Consider the following 16329-nt stretch of genomic DNA (forward strand, 5'->3'; position numbering starts at 1 on the left):
ATACTGCTGGCACCTGTTAAATCAGTGTAAGGAATCGTAGCATTCACCTGGTCAGTCTGTTATGATTCGCGGCCCTTCGAAGGGGAGGACTGCGGGCCGACAGTTGCCAATCCCTGCTCTGGAGGTATCATGCATTAAAAAGGCAAACCACTGTCTTCAAGGTTATAAGCCATCTGTTTTACAAAGCCATAAAGCAGACATGAATCTCGTTTTATATTTTTCTGAAGAAGGTTGAGGGTTAGAGGACGAATCTGTCCATGGTCAGGTAGGTGGACTATCCATTTATTGTACTGAATGTTACATATCTGGATTTCTGGAAACGGACCCTTTTTCACTGAGTGCTCGATTAACTTAAACAAATGTTAATTTGGAATAGCAAATGTGACCTGAAGTGTAAAAGACGGATGGTTTCCATGCTCTTAGGTAGTTTTACTTTTATGTTTCATATTGATCAGGGTTAAGCCGCAAGAATCACAGACCTGTATTTTGATAGGAAGCTTGCACATAAACGCTATACAGTGTATATTTTTTTCCCTAGTTTACAAAGAATATTATCCGGACCAATGTGGATCGTTTTGTTATTTCCATCTTGTTTTGTTCCCTGTGCTTGGATTGTGTTGTATATTTTACCCTCGACATTTTGGAATAAAAAATCAATTACTTCAATGGATTTGTGTTTTTATTTCACATGTCTCCTATTTGACACCACAGTGAAGTTTGTACATTTGGTTAAGATAATAAATAGCCCGTGTTTGAATCAGTTGCGTAAACTCGCACGAAAAACAAAGATGGTAAGTTTTTGACATACGCATGTTTGTTTTCATGAGGACAAGCATGGGTTTATTGGAGTTTTGAGAGTAAAATGACACTTATGCGGTATATACCGATATCCATCTACTGATATATAGAGATTGAGTGCCCTGGTCACACAAATGTGCCCTACCTCACGCGCACTAGATGCACATAGGAGTGAGTAGGCGCTCTTCTCTTGCGCAAGATGCGAGATACTGTATCACCTATGTAGTGTTACGGTGCTGAGGCAGGTAGCAAAGTAGCTTTGCTCAGCAAACGGATTGTAACATTTGGACGTGGTCTTTTTTTCCTGAGTTGAGCTGCCTGAGCAGAATGGTATCGCTCGTGAATTACGCGTGTCTTTTCTTGCCTGTTGCTCTCCATCTGAGTAAGTGTTTTACTTTTAGAAATGTACATTTTCCATATAAATAAGTGTTTAATTTGTTAGTACTATGTTGGGGGTTCACAAGTGGCGTTTATCCAACGCGTCTCGTAATTATGGGGGAACGAGTCGCGCGAAAGTGGACACCGGAAAAGGTTACAATTCCAAATTTGCTCTGTGCCGAGGGACGAAATAATTGAGTTAGAATATATTAAATGTTTGAATGGAAAATGAATTTTCTGACGTGGGGAAAATAGATTACGGATTAAAATAAATTAAATGATTGTAAAGATATGTGGCAACTGACTTTAATTTCAAGTAAATCATTGTTTTGTTTTTTACTCTCATTTGTCCATATTAGGGTAACTAGCCCCCTAAGAACAATGTCCAGTTGCTGACATTAAAAATGCAACGTTAGTCAGAATGTGGTATGAGGATGATAGTCATGCTAAGGCAAACAAACTATGGGGGATGGGGCAGTTACCCCGGGAGGCTAGTTACCCTATAGTGTACTCTATGGTCATCTATTCTAATACATTTGAATTCACATGCACTTTGTTATTGGGTACCGGGTAGCCTAGCCTACTACACTAGATCGTCACGCGCAGTCGAAGCGTCAATGTGTGTGGTGTTAGAATGAATGCAACATCCTAGATGAACAAAGTGCTTTGTCTAGTTCTCATAATAGCCTATGCATTATATTGGCTTATCTGTATTCTGTAATAGTTGTATGCTTTATCAGGACAATTGAAACAGCTACCTTGATTCCCTCTTCTAAGGGGGGTGCTGATGTAATAGCCTATTATTCATTGGGGAATATAATAGGGAAAACATGATGATGGAAATAAATCATGAATGAATCTCATATGCTTTAACCTGGTAGACTCTCCAGAGAGTAGTCCAGTATCTCATCTAAACATGTGAGCCTCCGGATGCGCACAATCATTAGATACTCCTTTCTGTCAGTGCGGATCAGAGCAATCCCTCAACTCTAACTGTTATTTTCGCATCAAAATGATGTGTAAAAAGAAAAATGCAATTTAATTTATGCACATACACCACAACCTTTGGAATCAGCATCCCATACCAATATGCTTATTTCTCACTCTCCTCACTTCTCTCTCTCTCTACCTTCCCCCCCCCCCCTCCAGAAGTTATGCCTCCGTGGTTTGAAAGTGTTCTAAAGGTAGTTCACTGCAGTACACAGGCATATGGAGCAGACATTAATTCCTCATTAAATCAGGTTCAGGCTCTCCAGGAGAATTGCATCCACTTTATCCCACAATTTCACAATTAAGTGAGGCAGTATAAAGCACCTCTCCTGAATCCGTTGTTTGCAAATTAAGCTTCTGGTTTGGTTGCTGTAGAGTTTACAGTCTTTAAGGAGCATACAGGGAGGCATGGGGAGGAATTTAATTTCTCCACCTGAATTTCTCCACCATATGATTAATCAGACAACGTCCCTCTGAGCTCTCCACACACATCTTCACATCAGCCCTGCCCCAATAATTAAATAATTACACTCACCCACTCCCCACATCCTCCCTAAACAAACACTGTGAAATGAAACAGTAGCTGAGCGTGACACACCTCGACTCTTCACCCCTAGTCCAGGCTGAGAATGAGTATTTCTGGATAGACCGACATACTTCTGTTCTGAGTTACAGGAACTTGTATCCTCTAGCACTGCTGAGTTGTGTGTGATTCAGTGGTGTCAGTTTGTGTGTGGTTGTGTTCCTAACGGGCTATTGAGGAAGAACATAACTTCTGTGGTCCCCATCACACCAAGGTCAGTGCAGCTTATGTCCATGGTGCTTTGTTCTGTGTAGACAGCAGATTCTATGGTTGCCCACTTGGGGGGGGGGTCTGGGACAGTGGTGTAAAAATACTCGAAAGTTTTTGGGGTATCTGTACTTTAATATTTATATTTCTGACTACTTTTACTTCACTACATTCCTAATGATTTTTAAAAACGTTTTACTCCATACGTTTTCCCTGACACCCAGAAGTACTTGTTACATTTTGAATGCTTAGCAGGACAGGAATATGGTCCAATTCATGCACTTATCAAGAGAAATCCCTGGTAATCCCTACTGCCTCTGATCTGGTGAACTCACTAAACACACATGCTTCGTTTGTAAATTATGTCTGAGTGTTGGAGCATGCCCCTGGCTATCCGTAAATTAAATTAAAAATTAAAAAATGTAATGCTGCCGCCTGGTTTGCTTTATATAAGGAATTTGAAATGATTCATACTTTTACATGTTGATACTTAAGTATATTGTAGCAATTACATTTACTTTTGATACTTAAAGTATATTTAAAACCAAATACTTGTAGACTTTTACTCAAGTAGTATTTTACTGGATGACTTTTACTTGTCATTTTATATTAAGGTGTCTACCTTTACTCAAGTATGAAAATTGGGTACTTTTTCTACCGCTGGTCTAGGATCAATGCAAGACACGTTGTTCCCTGCAATGGCACCTTGAGACATAGCTCCCACGGGAATTCCAGGAATATGACAAATTGCTCTCAGTGATGTATGGAATATGTGAAATATTTGCAACAGATCGTGAGTCATAGTGATAATCATTCCCAGCAAAGCAAGCCTATTAATATCATCTTTACTATGCATGTACACTAACTTGCACTTCATGAACTGTAACTAAGTCATAAGAAGTACTGTAAGAAAGAACTGGCAGTGGTAAACATTGGTCGTTCGATCAGAACATGAATGTTCATTGACGTGTATTCATGAAGCCAGGCTTCCCCAAAAATATTGACTAAGAAAAAAAACACAATCATTATTTTATCTTTCTCCTCTCTGTGTTTCATAATTGTCCTTCAATTCGCAAGAGGCTGAATGTATCTCACCGGAGAAAGCGTCCGAGCAGGCGAAACAGTGCCCCTCTGTATATGTAGGCCATCTATCAGATGCTGTCTGGTCCAAAAGATTATGACATTGTTGCCGCGGGTGAGCATTTGGCCTCCCTCGATAAAAAAAAAATGTAAAAAATTATAGCCAATTAGCGTTGTGCTAAACTGAGTGACGTCAACTGCGAATAGTCCTGGCACACCCCAAAAAGTATGAAGGGAAATCCGTTTGGATTTGGCGTCACTCATAAAATCGCATTGAGAATATACGTCATTGACAGAAACAACTTGAATTGTGTTGTTGTCCTCCAGTGGCGCTTTATTAAATTATCCATGGATGGAGATAGGGATTTGGCCTTGTGGTTTTACTTCATTCTCCTTACTGGCCAATGATTATAACAGTGATTCTGATCCAACCATTAATTCATACATTGTGCCCCTGGCCGGGGAGGGTGGAAGTTCAATATGTAGCTAGCCGTAGAAGACTAATGTTAACTAACGTTGCCCATGAAAGGAAGTTAGGCGAGCGAGCAAGCATTTTAACCAGGTAGCCTAGGACAACAAAAAAATAAAAGCATGTACTGAATGACAGAGTGACAGACCGTTTAATCAACATGAAGGAGAGAAGGGTGGCATTGGCGTTCCTCTAGAAGTACTGTAGGGTGAGTCAACATGTTTTTCCTACTTGCACGAACGTGCACACACACACACACACACACACACACACACACACACACACACACACACACACACACACACACACACACACACACACACACACACACACACACACACACACACACACACACACACACACACACACAGAAATCAGAACCATGGACTGCCACGTAATATTTAGCTTACATTGGACTAAATTGTTTTTGGTGTCTTTTAGTTGTAACTGTATTAGACTAAGCATAGGTGATTTGATGATGTTGAAATGGTGCTGGAGTAGTGGAGGCAGTTTTCTTTGCGACTTGCGGCAACTATCCGTGGTTCTAAATCAATAGTAGTTTAGTGGTCCGAAAATTCGGAAACATTAACTTGCTTGACCATGCTGTAGGTCATGTAACTGTTTGCAATATGCTTTGTCGACTTCACCAGACAGAAGTTGCTCTCTGGTTTTGTGATGAAACAAAGGTGTGGTTGAATTTATTCTGCCACTGTGTCTTATTGTCTCGACCCCCTAGGCCTATATTTCACGGTCGCAAGGCATATGAGCTAACAGGTTATAGAGCAAACAATGCAATTATCACAACATGTAAGTTGTAATGTGGCTTTTTTTCTGGCTTCAGCAGTGATTTTACCCACGCACTCCTACTATGAGTGTTCTCATTCATCTTGTCTGTTGTAGGGGTGAAATGAGTAAGAGCGGAGGTAACACTGCCCTGCAGTGAGAGGATCGTTGTGTCCTTTTGGTGTGACGTGTTTGCCTGCTGTGGGACTTATAGTAGAAACTCAGAGTGAGGCATATTGATTGGAAATTCTCAGTTCTCTTTGAGTGAAATGAAAAGAGAATCAAAGAAAAAATTAAATCAAAACCCTGATTTGCTCTCTTGCTTCAAAGATGTGAAGGAGAGAAAAATATGAATATAGCTGTCAACTTCAGTAGATCACACCTAGCTCCTTTGCGACTGTAACACCAGTGTGACATTAGTGTATACACCTTTATGTAAAACTAGGGATATTGTGTTTCCATAGCGAGGACTGACTGTGAGGACTGTGGAGCGCAGAATTCATAACCTCTGCATAAACAGTTGCTTTGTGAGAAGGTCTTAAAGTTCCCAGTTAGTCATTGTTATGTAAATAGAATCTAAAAGTACCAGTGGCCTGGCATTGGCCCCAAGTGAGAGCGGGTCTGCCGGAGCCATGGCCCAGTGAGACACGAATACCGGCCCGCGTATATGTAAACAGTAAAGTCTGAGCCTTTTGGGTAAAACACAGGTAAATCCTGTATGGAAATGCACCAACTACGGAGTACTCACTACTCACTCACCTGATCTAACCTTGTGTACCATAAGGCTCAGCAAAGGTCAGCGAGAGTGTTTTTTGGGGACACTAGGGTTGGACAGTGATGTAAAGTCTCCCTGTTCCCATCTGTTGATGAGTGGCTGTAAGCATGGAGCCTCAGCTCCTTGGAAGCCTGTGCTAACCATGATAAGTTACAGCTGGAAACGCAGGTGTTCTATCTAGTCAATAAAAACAAATTAACTCCCAGAATGGGTCAGTGCGCGTGTGTCCACTACAATGAGCCTCTCACTTACTCACCATCAGAGGGGATGATGGGGAGAGGGATCAATGTGCACAGGAAGCTAATTTATGAGAAAGAGAGAGACTTACCATAGTGTCAGAGTTTTCTGTCACTATCTCACCCAGCGCTTTTCTGTGTGTCAGAACTTCCATTCTGTCAACATGTGCTTAACTACTTCCAGGAAGTCAATTCATTTCCACTCTATGTGCATGAAGGACTCGATCCAGCCCGACCTGTCTGTCATAGAGCACTAGACATGCTAGTGCATTGAGGTGAAGTTCAATAAATGCATAATAGATTGTTCTCTCACTCACTTTTTTATTGCTTTACATAACAGTCGCTAAGTAAACTGTTTTTCAACATTCATCTTTAATTCAAGCTCGATTGGGAATTCTCTTAATAAGCTTTAAGTTAAATAATGTAAAGCTAACGGATGGCTGGCTAACTCCTTGTTGGCTCAACTCATTACTCTTATTCAGAGAGAATCTCTCTGGCCCCTTCATTTTCATGTATTTTGATCCCATTGTGTCAGTTTCAATAATATGGGATACAGGAAACAGGGAATGCTGACAGTGTACTCACTGAGGATGTGTAACTGTCTGTAACCATCTCTGTAGCCATGCTGATCAAAGCTATATGCCTGCAGCCTTTGCTTCATGGGTGTTTTCTTTCTGTGTATCCATCCATTCATGTTCTTGTTTCCCTCAGTGTTTCCAAAATTATTATAGGTAACCCTTTACTGTGTAGTAAGTAACGATGTAATTACACTAGTAATAACACTGTATTAACATGCTGTTACAGTACTTTAGTGATCGCATTTGAATTGCAAAACAATGGAGTTGAGAGTGGATTTGTATTTACAAAAGTAGAATATGAGCTGTTATTATGTATAGGTATAAGAGGAACTTACAATGCTGTGAAAAAGTATTTGCCCCCTTATTTTTGATAGTGAATGTTAGTGTGGTGTCAGGAAAATAACCTCACACTCAATATCAACAAAACTAAGGAGATGATTGTGGACTTCAGGAAACAGCAGAGGGAACACCCCCCTATCCACATCGATGGAACAGTAGTGGAGAGGGTAGCAAGTTTTAAGTTCCTCGGCATACACATCACAGACAAACTGAAATGGTCCACTCACACAGACAGCATCGTGAAGAAGGCGCAGCAGCGCCTCTTCAACCTCAGGAGGCTGAAGAAATTTGGCTTGTCACCAAAAGCACTCACAAACTTCTACAGATGCACAATCGAGAGCATCCTGGCGGGCTGTATCACCGTCTGGTACGGCAACTGCTCCGCCCTCAACCGTAAGGCTCTCCAGAGGGTAGTGAGGTCTGCACAACGCATCACCGGGGGCAAACTACCTGCCCTCCAGGACACCTACACCACCCGATGTTACAGGAAGGCCATAAAGATCATCAAGGACATAAACCATCCGAGCCACTGCCTGTTCACCCCGCTATCATCCAGAAGGCGAGGTCAGTACAGGTGCATCAAAGCTGGGACCGAGAAACTGAAAAACAGCTTCTATCTCAAGGCCATCAGACTGTTAAAAGCCACCACTAACATTGAGTGGCTGCTGCCAACACACTGACACTGACTCAACTCCAGCCACTTTAATAATGGGAATTGATGGGAATGATGTAAATATATCACTAGCCACTTTAAACAATGCTACCTTATATAATGTTACTTACCCTACATTATTCATCTCATATGCATACGTATATACTGTACTCTATATCATCGACTGCATCCTTATGTAATACATGTATCACTAGCCACTTTAACTATACCACTTTGTTTACATACTCATCTTATGTATGTACTGTACTCGATACCATCTACTGTATCTTGCCTATGCTGCTCTGTACCATCACTCATTCATATATCCTTATGTACATATTCTTTATCCCCTTACACTGTGTATAAGACAGTAGTTTAGGAATTGTTAGTTAGATTACTTGTTGGTTATTACTGCATTGTCGGAACTAGAAGCACAAGCATTTCGCTACACTCGCATTAACATCTGCTAACCATGTGTATGTGCCAAATAAAATTTTATTTGATTTGATTTATCAGATCTTCAACCAAAACCTAATATTAGATAAAGGGAACCTGAGTGAACAAATAACACAACTATTACATACTTTAAAAAATGTATTTCATAAAAAAAGTTATGCAACACCCAATGCCCCATGTGAAAAAGTAATTGCCCTCTTACACTCAATAACTGTTTGTGCCACATTTAGTTGCAATGACCCCAACTACGGTAATCGATTCCTGTAGTTGTTGATCAGTCTCTCACGTCGCTGTGGAGGAATTCTGGCCAACTCTTCCATGCAGAAATGCTTTAACTCAGCGACATTTGTGGGTTTTCAAGCATGATTTGATCATTTCAAGTCCTGCCACAACATCTCAATTGGGATTAGGTCTGGACTTAGACTATGCCATTCCAAAATTCAAATTTGTTGCTTTTTAGCCATTTTCATGTAGATCTCATTGTGTGTTTTGGATCATTGTCTTGCTGCATGACCCAGCTGTGCTTCAGCTTCAGTTCACAGACTGATGGCCTGACATTCTCCTTTTGAATTATTTGATACAGTGCAGAATTCATGGTTCCTTCTGTTAAGGCAAGTCGCCAAGTGCTGAGGCAGCAAAGGATCCCCAAACCATCACACTACCACCACCATGCTTGACCATTAGTATGAGGTTCTTACTGTGGAATGCAATGTTTGGTGAATGGGCAAGACACAAGATTTAAGTGCCTTTGAACACGGTTTTTCACGCTCAACAGTTTCCTGTGTGTACCAAGAATGGTCCACCACCCAAAGGACATCCAGCCAACTTGACACAACTGTGTGAAGCATTGGAGTTAACATAGGTCAGCATCCCTGTAGAACGCTTTCAACACCTTGTCGAATCCATGTCCCAACAAATTGAGACTGTTCTGAGGGCAAAAGTGGGGGGGGAACTCAATATTAGGAAAGTGTTCCAAATGTTTGGTATACTTAGTGTATATTTGGAGAAGGACATTTGTATCCTCTGCAGTTGGACTACAATCAAGTAAAAATATAAAATGTAGCCAATCATTTTTTTATTTTAAAGAACGGACCAAATACACAAAATTAGCATGATCTTTCAGAGAGACTTAAAAATATTGGGGTTTTCTTGTTTCGTAAGGTTTCTTCCCAAGGGCTGCGCGTGCGACAGAGTCCTGAATGTTTTAAGCAGTTTTAAGATTTTTCCATCTTTTTTATGTTAGTCAATGGTGGGATTCCTGGTTATATCTCAGCATGATGTTATTAAACAATGAAATGCATTTGATTGATGAAATGTATTTAATATAAATAATGGGCTGTCAGTAGATCTTAGGTTAAAGTATAAAGCAGTTACATGGGGTTGAAATTGATAATATAATAGATTAAATCTAATTATACCACTAATTCTGTCTTGGTTGTATACCACCCCTTCAACAACACACAAGATTGCCAGATAAACAGAGATAGCTTGTAAGTCTTTATTTGAAGCCATGTTTTCACCATAGGGATGAAACTATGAATTCACAGCCTGGTCTTCCATTTGACTTTTGTCAGGGAGTGGTGTGAGAAGAAGAAACAGACCGGGAAATCACTGGGAATAATCATCCACATACTACAGTGCCAGTTCTGAAAGATGATCCTACCTGAGTGGGGCATTACTCTCTCTATCAATCACTCACTCTCTCTCTCTCTCTTAATTCAATTCCATTCAAAGGGGCATTATTGGCTTGGGAAATCTATTTTACATTGCCAATGCAAGTGAAATAAACAATAAACAAAAGTGAGAAGAAAGAAAAAGCATTAAAAAAAACATGTACAGTAAACATTGCACTCATAAAGGTTACAAAAGGATAAAGATGTTTCAAATGTTCAAATCAAATTTGATTGGTCACATACACATGGTTAGCAGATGTTAATGTGAGTGTAGCGAAATGCTTGTTACACACACACAAATGTAAAGGGATGAATAAGAATATGTACATATAAATGTATGGATGAGCAATGGCCTTGCGGCATATGCAAGATGCAGTGGATGGTATAGAATACAATATATACATATGAGATGAGTAATGTAAGATATGTAGACATTTTTAAAGTGGCGTTATTCAAATTGACTAGTGATACATTTATTAAATCCATTTATTAATTTTATTAAAGTGGCCAGAGGTTTGAGTCTGTATGTTGGCAGCAGCCACTCTATGTTAGTGATGGCTGTTTAACAGTCTAATGGCCTTGAGATAGAAGCTGTTTTTCAGTCTCTCGGTCCCAGCTTTGATACACTTGGACTGACCTCTGGATGATAGCAGGGTGAACAGGCAGTGGCTTGGGTGGTTGTTGTCCTTGATGATCTTTTTGGCCTTCCTGTGACATCGGGTGCTGTAGCTGTCCTGGAGGGCAGGTAGTTTCAAATCAAATCAAAGTTTATTTGTCATGTGTGCTGAATACAACAGGTGTAGACCTTACAGTGAAATACTTGCTTACAGGGTCTAACCAATAGTGCAAAAAAGGTATTAGGTGAACAATAGGTAGGTAAAGAAATATAACAACAGTAAAAGACAGGCTATATACAGTAGCGAGGCTAAAGAAGTAGCGAGGCTACATACAGACACCGGTTAGTCGGGCTGATTGAGGTAGTATGTGCATGTAGATATGGTTAAAGTGACTATGTACATATGATGAACAGAGAGTAGCAGTAGCGTAAAAGAGGGGTTGGCAGGTGGTGGGTGGGACACAATGCAGAAAGCCCGGTTAGCCAATGTGTGGGAGCACTGGTTGGCTGGCCCAATTGAGGTAGTATGTACATGAATGTATAGTTAAAGTGACTATGCATATATGATAAACAGAGAGTAGCAACAGCATAAAAGAGGGGTTTGGGGATGCACACAATGCAAATAGTCAGAGTAGCCCTTTGATGACCTGTTCAGGAGTCTTATGGCTTGGGGGTAAAAACTGTTGGAAAGCCTTTTTGTCCTAAACTTGGCACTCCGGCACCACTTGCTATGCAGTAGTAGAGAGAACAGTCTATGACTGGTGTGGCTGGGGTCTTTGACAATTTAGGGCCTTCCTCTGACACCGCCTGGTGTAGAGGTCCTGGATGGCAGGCAGCTTAGCCCCAGTGATGTACTGGGCTGTACGCACTAACCTCTGTGTGCCTTGCGGTCAGAGGCAGAGCAATTGCCGTACCAGGCAGTGATGCAATGCTCTTGATGTTGCAGCTGTAGAACCTTTTGAGGATCTCAGGACCCATGCCAAATCTTTTTAGTTTCCTGAGAGGGAATAGGCTTTGTCGTGCCCTCTTCACGACTGTCTTGGTGTGTTTGTACCATTCTAGTTTGTTGTTGATGTGGACACCAAGGAACTTGAAGCTCTCAACCTGCTCCACTACAGCCCCATCGATGAGAATGGGGGCGTGCTCGGTCCTCCTTTTCCTGTAGTCCACAATAATCTCCTTAGTCTTGGTTACGTTGAGGGATAGGTTGTTATTCTAGCACCACCCGGCCAGGTCTCTGACTGCCTCTCTATAGGCTGTCTCGTCATTGTCGGTGATCAGGCCTACCACTGTTGTGTCATCTTCAAACTTAATGATGGTGTTGGAGTCGTGCCTGGCCATGCAGTCGTGGGTGAACAGGGAGTACAGGAGGGGACTGAGCACACACCCCTGGGGATCTCCAGTGTTGAGGATCAGCGTGGAAGATGTGTTGCTACCTACCTTCACCACCTAGGGGCGGCCCCGTCAGGAAGTCCAGAATCCAGTTGCAGAGGGAAGTGTTTAGTCCCAGGATCCTTAATTTAGTGATGAGCTTTGAGGGCACTATGGTGTTGAACGCTGAGCTGTAGTCAATGAATAGCATTCTCACATAGGTGTTCCTTTTGTCCAGGTGGGAAAGGGCAGTGTGGAGTGCAATAGTGATTGCATCATCGGTGGATTTGTTTGGGCGTTATGCACATTGGAGTGGGTCTAGGGGTTCTGGGATAATGGTGTTGATGTGAGCCATTACCAACCTTTCAAAGCACTTCATTGCTACGGACGTGAGTGCTACGGGTCTGTAGTTATTTAGGCAGGTTGCCTTTGTGTTCTTGGGCACAGGGACTAGGGTGGTCTGCTTGAAACATGTTGGTATTACAGACTCAACCAGGGAGATGTTGAAAATGTCAGTGAAGACACCTGCCAGTTGGTCAGCACATGTCTAGAGCACATGTCCTGGTAATCCGTCTGGCCCTGCAGCCTTGTGTATGTTGACCTGTTTAAAGGTCTTACTCACGTCGGTTACGGAGAGCGTGATCACACAGTCGTCCGGAACAGCTGATGCTCTCATGCATGCCTCAGTGTTGCTTGCCTCGAAGTGAGCATAGAAGTGATTTAGCTCGTCTGGTAGGCTCGTGTCACTGGGTAGCTCGTGGCTGTGCTTCCCTTTGTAGTCTGTAATAGTTTGCAAGCCCTGCCACATAAGACGATCGTCAGAGCCGGTGTAGTATGATTCAATCTTAGCCCTGTATTGACGCTTTGCCTGGTTGATGGTTCGTCGCAGGGCATAGCAGGATGTCTTGTAAGCTTCTGGGTTAGAGTCCCACACCTCGAAAGTGGCAGCTATATGGCTTCTGGTTGGGGTATATAGGTACAGTCACTGTGGGGACGACGTCCTCAATGCACTTATTGATAAAGCCAGTGACTAATGTCGTGTACTCCTCAATGCCATCGGAAGAATCCCGGAAGATATTCCAGTCTGTGAGAGCAAAACAGTCCTGTAGTTTAGCATCTGCTTCATCTGACCACTTTTTTATAGACCAAGTCACTGGTGCTTCCTGCTTTACTTTTTGCTTGTAAGCAGGAATCAGGAGGATAGAGTTGTGGTCGTATTTACCAAATGGAGGGCGAGGGAGAGCTTTGTACGTGTCTCTGTGTGTGGAGTACAGGTGATTTATAATTTTTTCCCTCTGGTTGCACATTTAACATGTTGATGGAAATTTGGTTGAACTGATATGTTTCCCTGCATTAAAGTCTCCGGCCACTAGGAACGCCGCCTCTGGGTGAGTGGTTTCCTGTTTGCTTATTTCCTTATACAGCTGACTGAGTGCGGTCTTAGTGCCAGCATCTGTCTGTGGTGGTAAATAAACAGCCACAAAAAGTATAGCTGAAAACTCTCTAGGAAAGTAGTGTGGCCTGCAATTTATCACAATATACTCTACTTCAGGCGAGCAAAATCTAGAGACTTCCTTAGATTTCGTGCACAAGCTGTTGTTTACAAATATGCACAGACCGCCCCCCCCCTCGTCTTACCGGAGTGTGCTGTTCTATCTTGCCGGTGCAGCGTGTGTCCTTCTAGCTGAATATCCATATTGTCATTCAGCCACGATTCCGTGAAACATAGGATATTACAGTTTTTGATGTCTCGTTGGCAGGATATTTGTGATCGTACCTCGTCTAGTTTATTGTCCAATGATTGCATGTTGACGCGTAGCATTGACGGTAACGGCAGCTTTCCCACTTGCCTTTTCCGGGTCCTGACCAGACATCCGGCACTTTGTCCTCTGTACCTGCGTCGCTTCCTCTTGCAAATAATGGGATGTCGGCCCTGCTGGGTGTTTGGAGAATGTCTTGTGCGTCTTGTTTGTTGAAGATAAACTCTTTGTCTAATCCGAGGTGAGTGATCGCTGTCCTGATTTCCAGAAGCTCTTTTTTTGCCGTAAGATACAGTTGCAGAAACATTATGTGCAAAATAAGTTACAAATAACGCAAGAAAAACACATAATTGCACAATTGGTTGGGCGCCCGTAAAGATGCTGCCATTTCTTCCGGCGCCATTTTTTCACATAAGAAAGGAGATGATCGTGGATTTCAGGAAACAGCAGAGGGAGCATCCCCCCATCCACATCGACGGGACAGCAATGGAGAAGGTGGAAATTTGTAAGTTCCTCGGTGTACACATCACAAACTGAAATGGTCCACCCACACAGACTGATTAGCATTCTTACATAGGTATTCCTCTTGTCCAGATGGGATAGGACAGTGTGCAGTGTGAAGGCGATTGCGTCGTCTGTGGACCTCTTGAGGTGGTAAGCAAATTCGAGTGGGTCGAGGGTGTCAGGTAGGGTGGAGGTGATATGATCCTTGACTAGTCTCTCAAAGCACATTATGATGACAGAAGTGCTATAGTATCACATATGTTCAGTGTTTTTTACAATGTGAAAATAGTTGCAAAGTACAACATACTTGAAAATACTTGAAAGTACTACTTAAATAGTTTTCGGGGGGTATCTGTACTTTACTATTTGTATTTTTGACAACTTTTAAACTCACTACATTACTTTTATTATTAATTATTTTATTTGAACTTCTTTGTCTCCCCAATTTCGTGGCATTCAATTGGTAGTTACAGTCTTGTCTCATCGCTGCAACTCCTGTACGGACTCGGGAGAGGCGAAGGTCGAGAGCCATGCGTCTTCCGAAACACAACCCAACCAAGCTGCACTGCTTCTCGACACAATGCCCGCTTAACCCGGAAGCCAGCCACGCCAATGTGTCAGAGGAAACACTGTACACCTGGCGACCATGTCAGCGTGCATGCACCCGGCCAGCCATAAGAGTCGCTAGAGCGCGATAGGACAAGGACATCCCTGCCGACCAAATCCTCTCCTAACCTGGACGACGCTGGGCCAACTGTGCGCTGCCTCATGGGGACGCGAACCAGGATCTCTAGTGGCACAGTTAGCAACTGTGATTCAGTGTCTTAGAACACTGCGCCACTCGGGAGGCATTTCACTACATTCCTAAAGAAAATTATGTAATTTTTATTCTGATTACCGAAAGTATTGAATGCTTAGCAGGACAGGAAAATAGTCTAATTCACGCACTTATCAAGAGAACATCCCTGGTCATCCGTACTACCTCTGACCTGGCGGACTAACGAAACACATTCTTTGTTTGCAAATGATCCGTGGCGACCCATCATTCAGGTCAGGTGGGGCCGTGATTGGCTCAGTGTTCTGTCACTCATGGGGACTTTTATTACATTTTTTATTTAACCTTTATTTGACTAGGCAAGTCAGTTAAGAACAAATTCTTATTTCCAATATGTTGGACAAAACTGGGCCGATTGTGCACTGCCCTATGGGACTCCAAATCATGCTTGGTTGTGATACAGCTTGGAATTGAACCACAGTCTGTCGTGACACTGAGATGCAATGCCTTAGACTGCTGCGCTACTCGGGAGCCCCTATCACAAGGCCATCAGACTGTTAAATAGCCATCACTAGCCGACTACCACCCGGTACTCATCCCTACACCTTAGAGGCTGCTGTCCTCTGTACATAGGAATCACTGGTCACTTGATGCACCCATCCCGTTACCGGGATCATTTTCGTCAACATCCGCTGAAATGCAGAGCACCAAAATCAAATTAAATTACTAAAAATATTTTATTTTCATGAAATCACAAGTGCAATATAGCAAAACACAGCTTCACTTGTTGTTAATCCACCTGGCATGTCAGATTTCAAAAAAGATTTTCGGCGAAAGCATACCAAGCGTTTATGTAAGGACATCTCTCTCAGTAGATAAAACATTACAAACAGCTAGCAGCCAATTAGATTGGGATTGAAAGTCAGAAAAGCAATAAAATGAATCACTTACCTTTGATGATCTTCGGATGTTTGCACTCACGAGACTCCCAGTTACACAATAAATGTTCCTTATGTTCCATAAAGATTATTTTCATATCCAAAATACCTCCATTTGGTTGGCGTGTTATGTTCAGAAATCCACAGGCTCGAGCAGTCACGACGGAGCAGACGAAAATTCCAAATAGTATCCGTAAAGTTCGTAGAAACATGTCAAATTATTATACATATTTTATAATCAATCCTCAGGTTGTTTTGACAAAATATAATCGATAATATTTCAACCGGGAATGTAGCTTCTTCAATAGGAGAGAGAGAGAAAATGTCTGCTCCAAGCTGTTGCGCATGCAAAACGCTGCTGGCACCCA

General features: G+C 42.2%; 1 protein-coding gene across 1 annotated transcript in view; it reads left to right on the plus strand.

The window, feature by feature from the left end:
* Positions 1–1055: 1055 nt before the first annotated feature.
* Positions 1056–16329, plus strand: part of nrn1la (neuritin 1-like a) — a 44438-nt gene continuing 29164 nt past the window's right edge. Inside the window, exon 1 of the mRNA XM_046293663.1 lies at positions 1056–1180. Coding sequence (XP_046149619.1) covers positions 1126–1180 — 55 coding nt within the window. The 5' untranslated portion in view covers positions 1056–1125. The remainder of the gene's footprint in view (positions 1181–16329) is intronic.

This window comes from Oncorhynchus gorbuscha, linkage group LG02 (assembly GCF_021184085.1).
Source record: "Oncorhynchus gorbuscha isolate QuinsamMale2020 ecotype Even-year linkage group LG02, OgorEven_v1.0, whole genome shotgun sequence".
Lineage (NCBI taxonomy): Eukaryota > Metazoa > Chordata > Actinopteri > Salmoniformes > Salmonidae > Oncorhynchus > Oncorhynchus gorbuscha.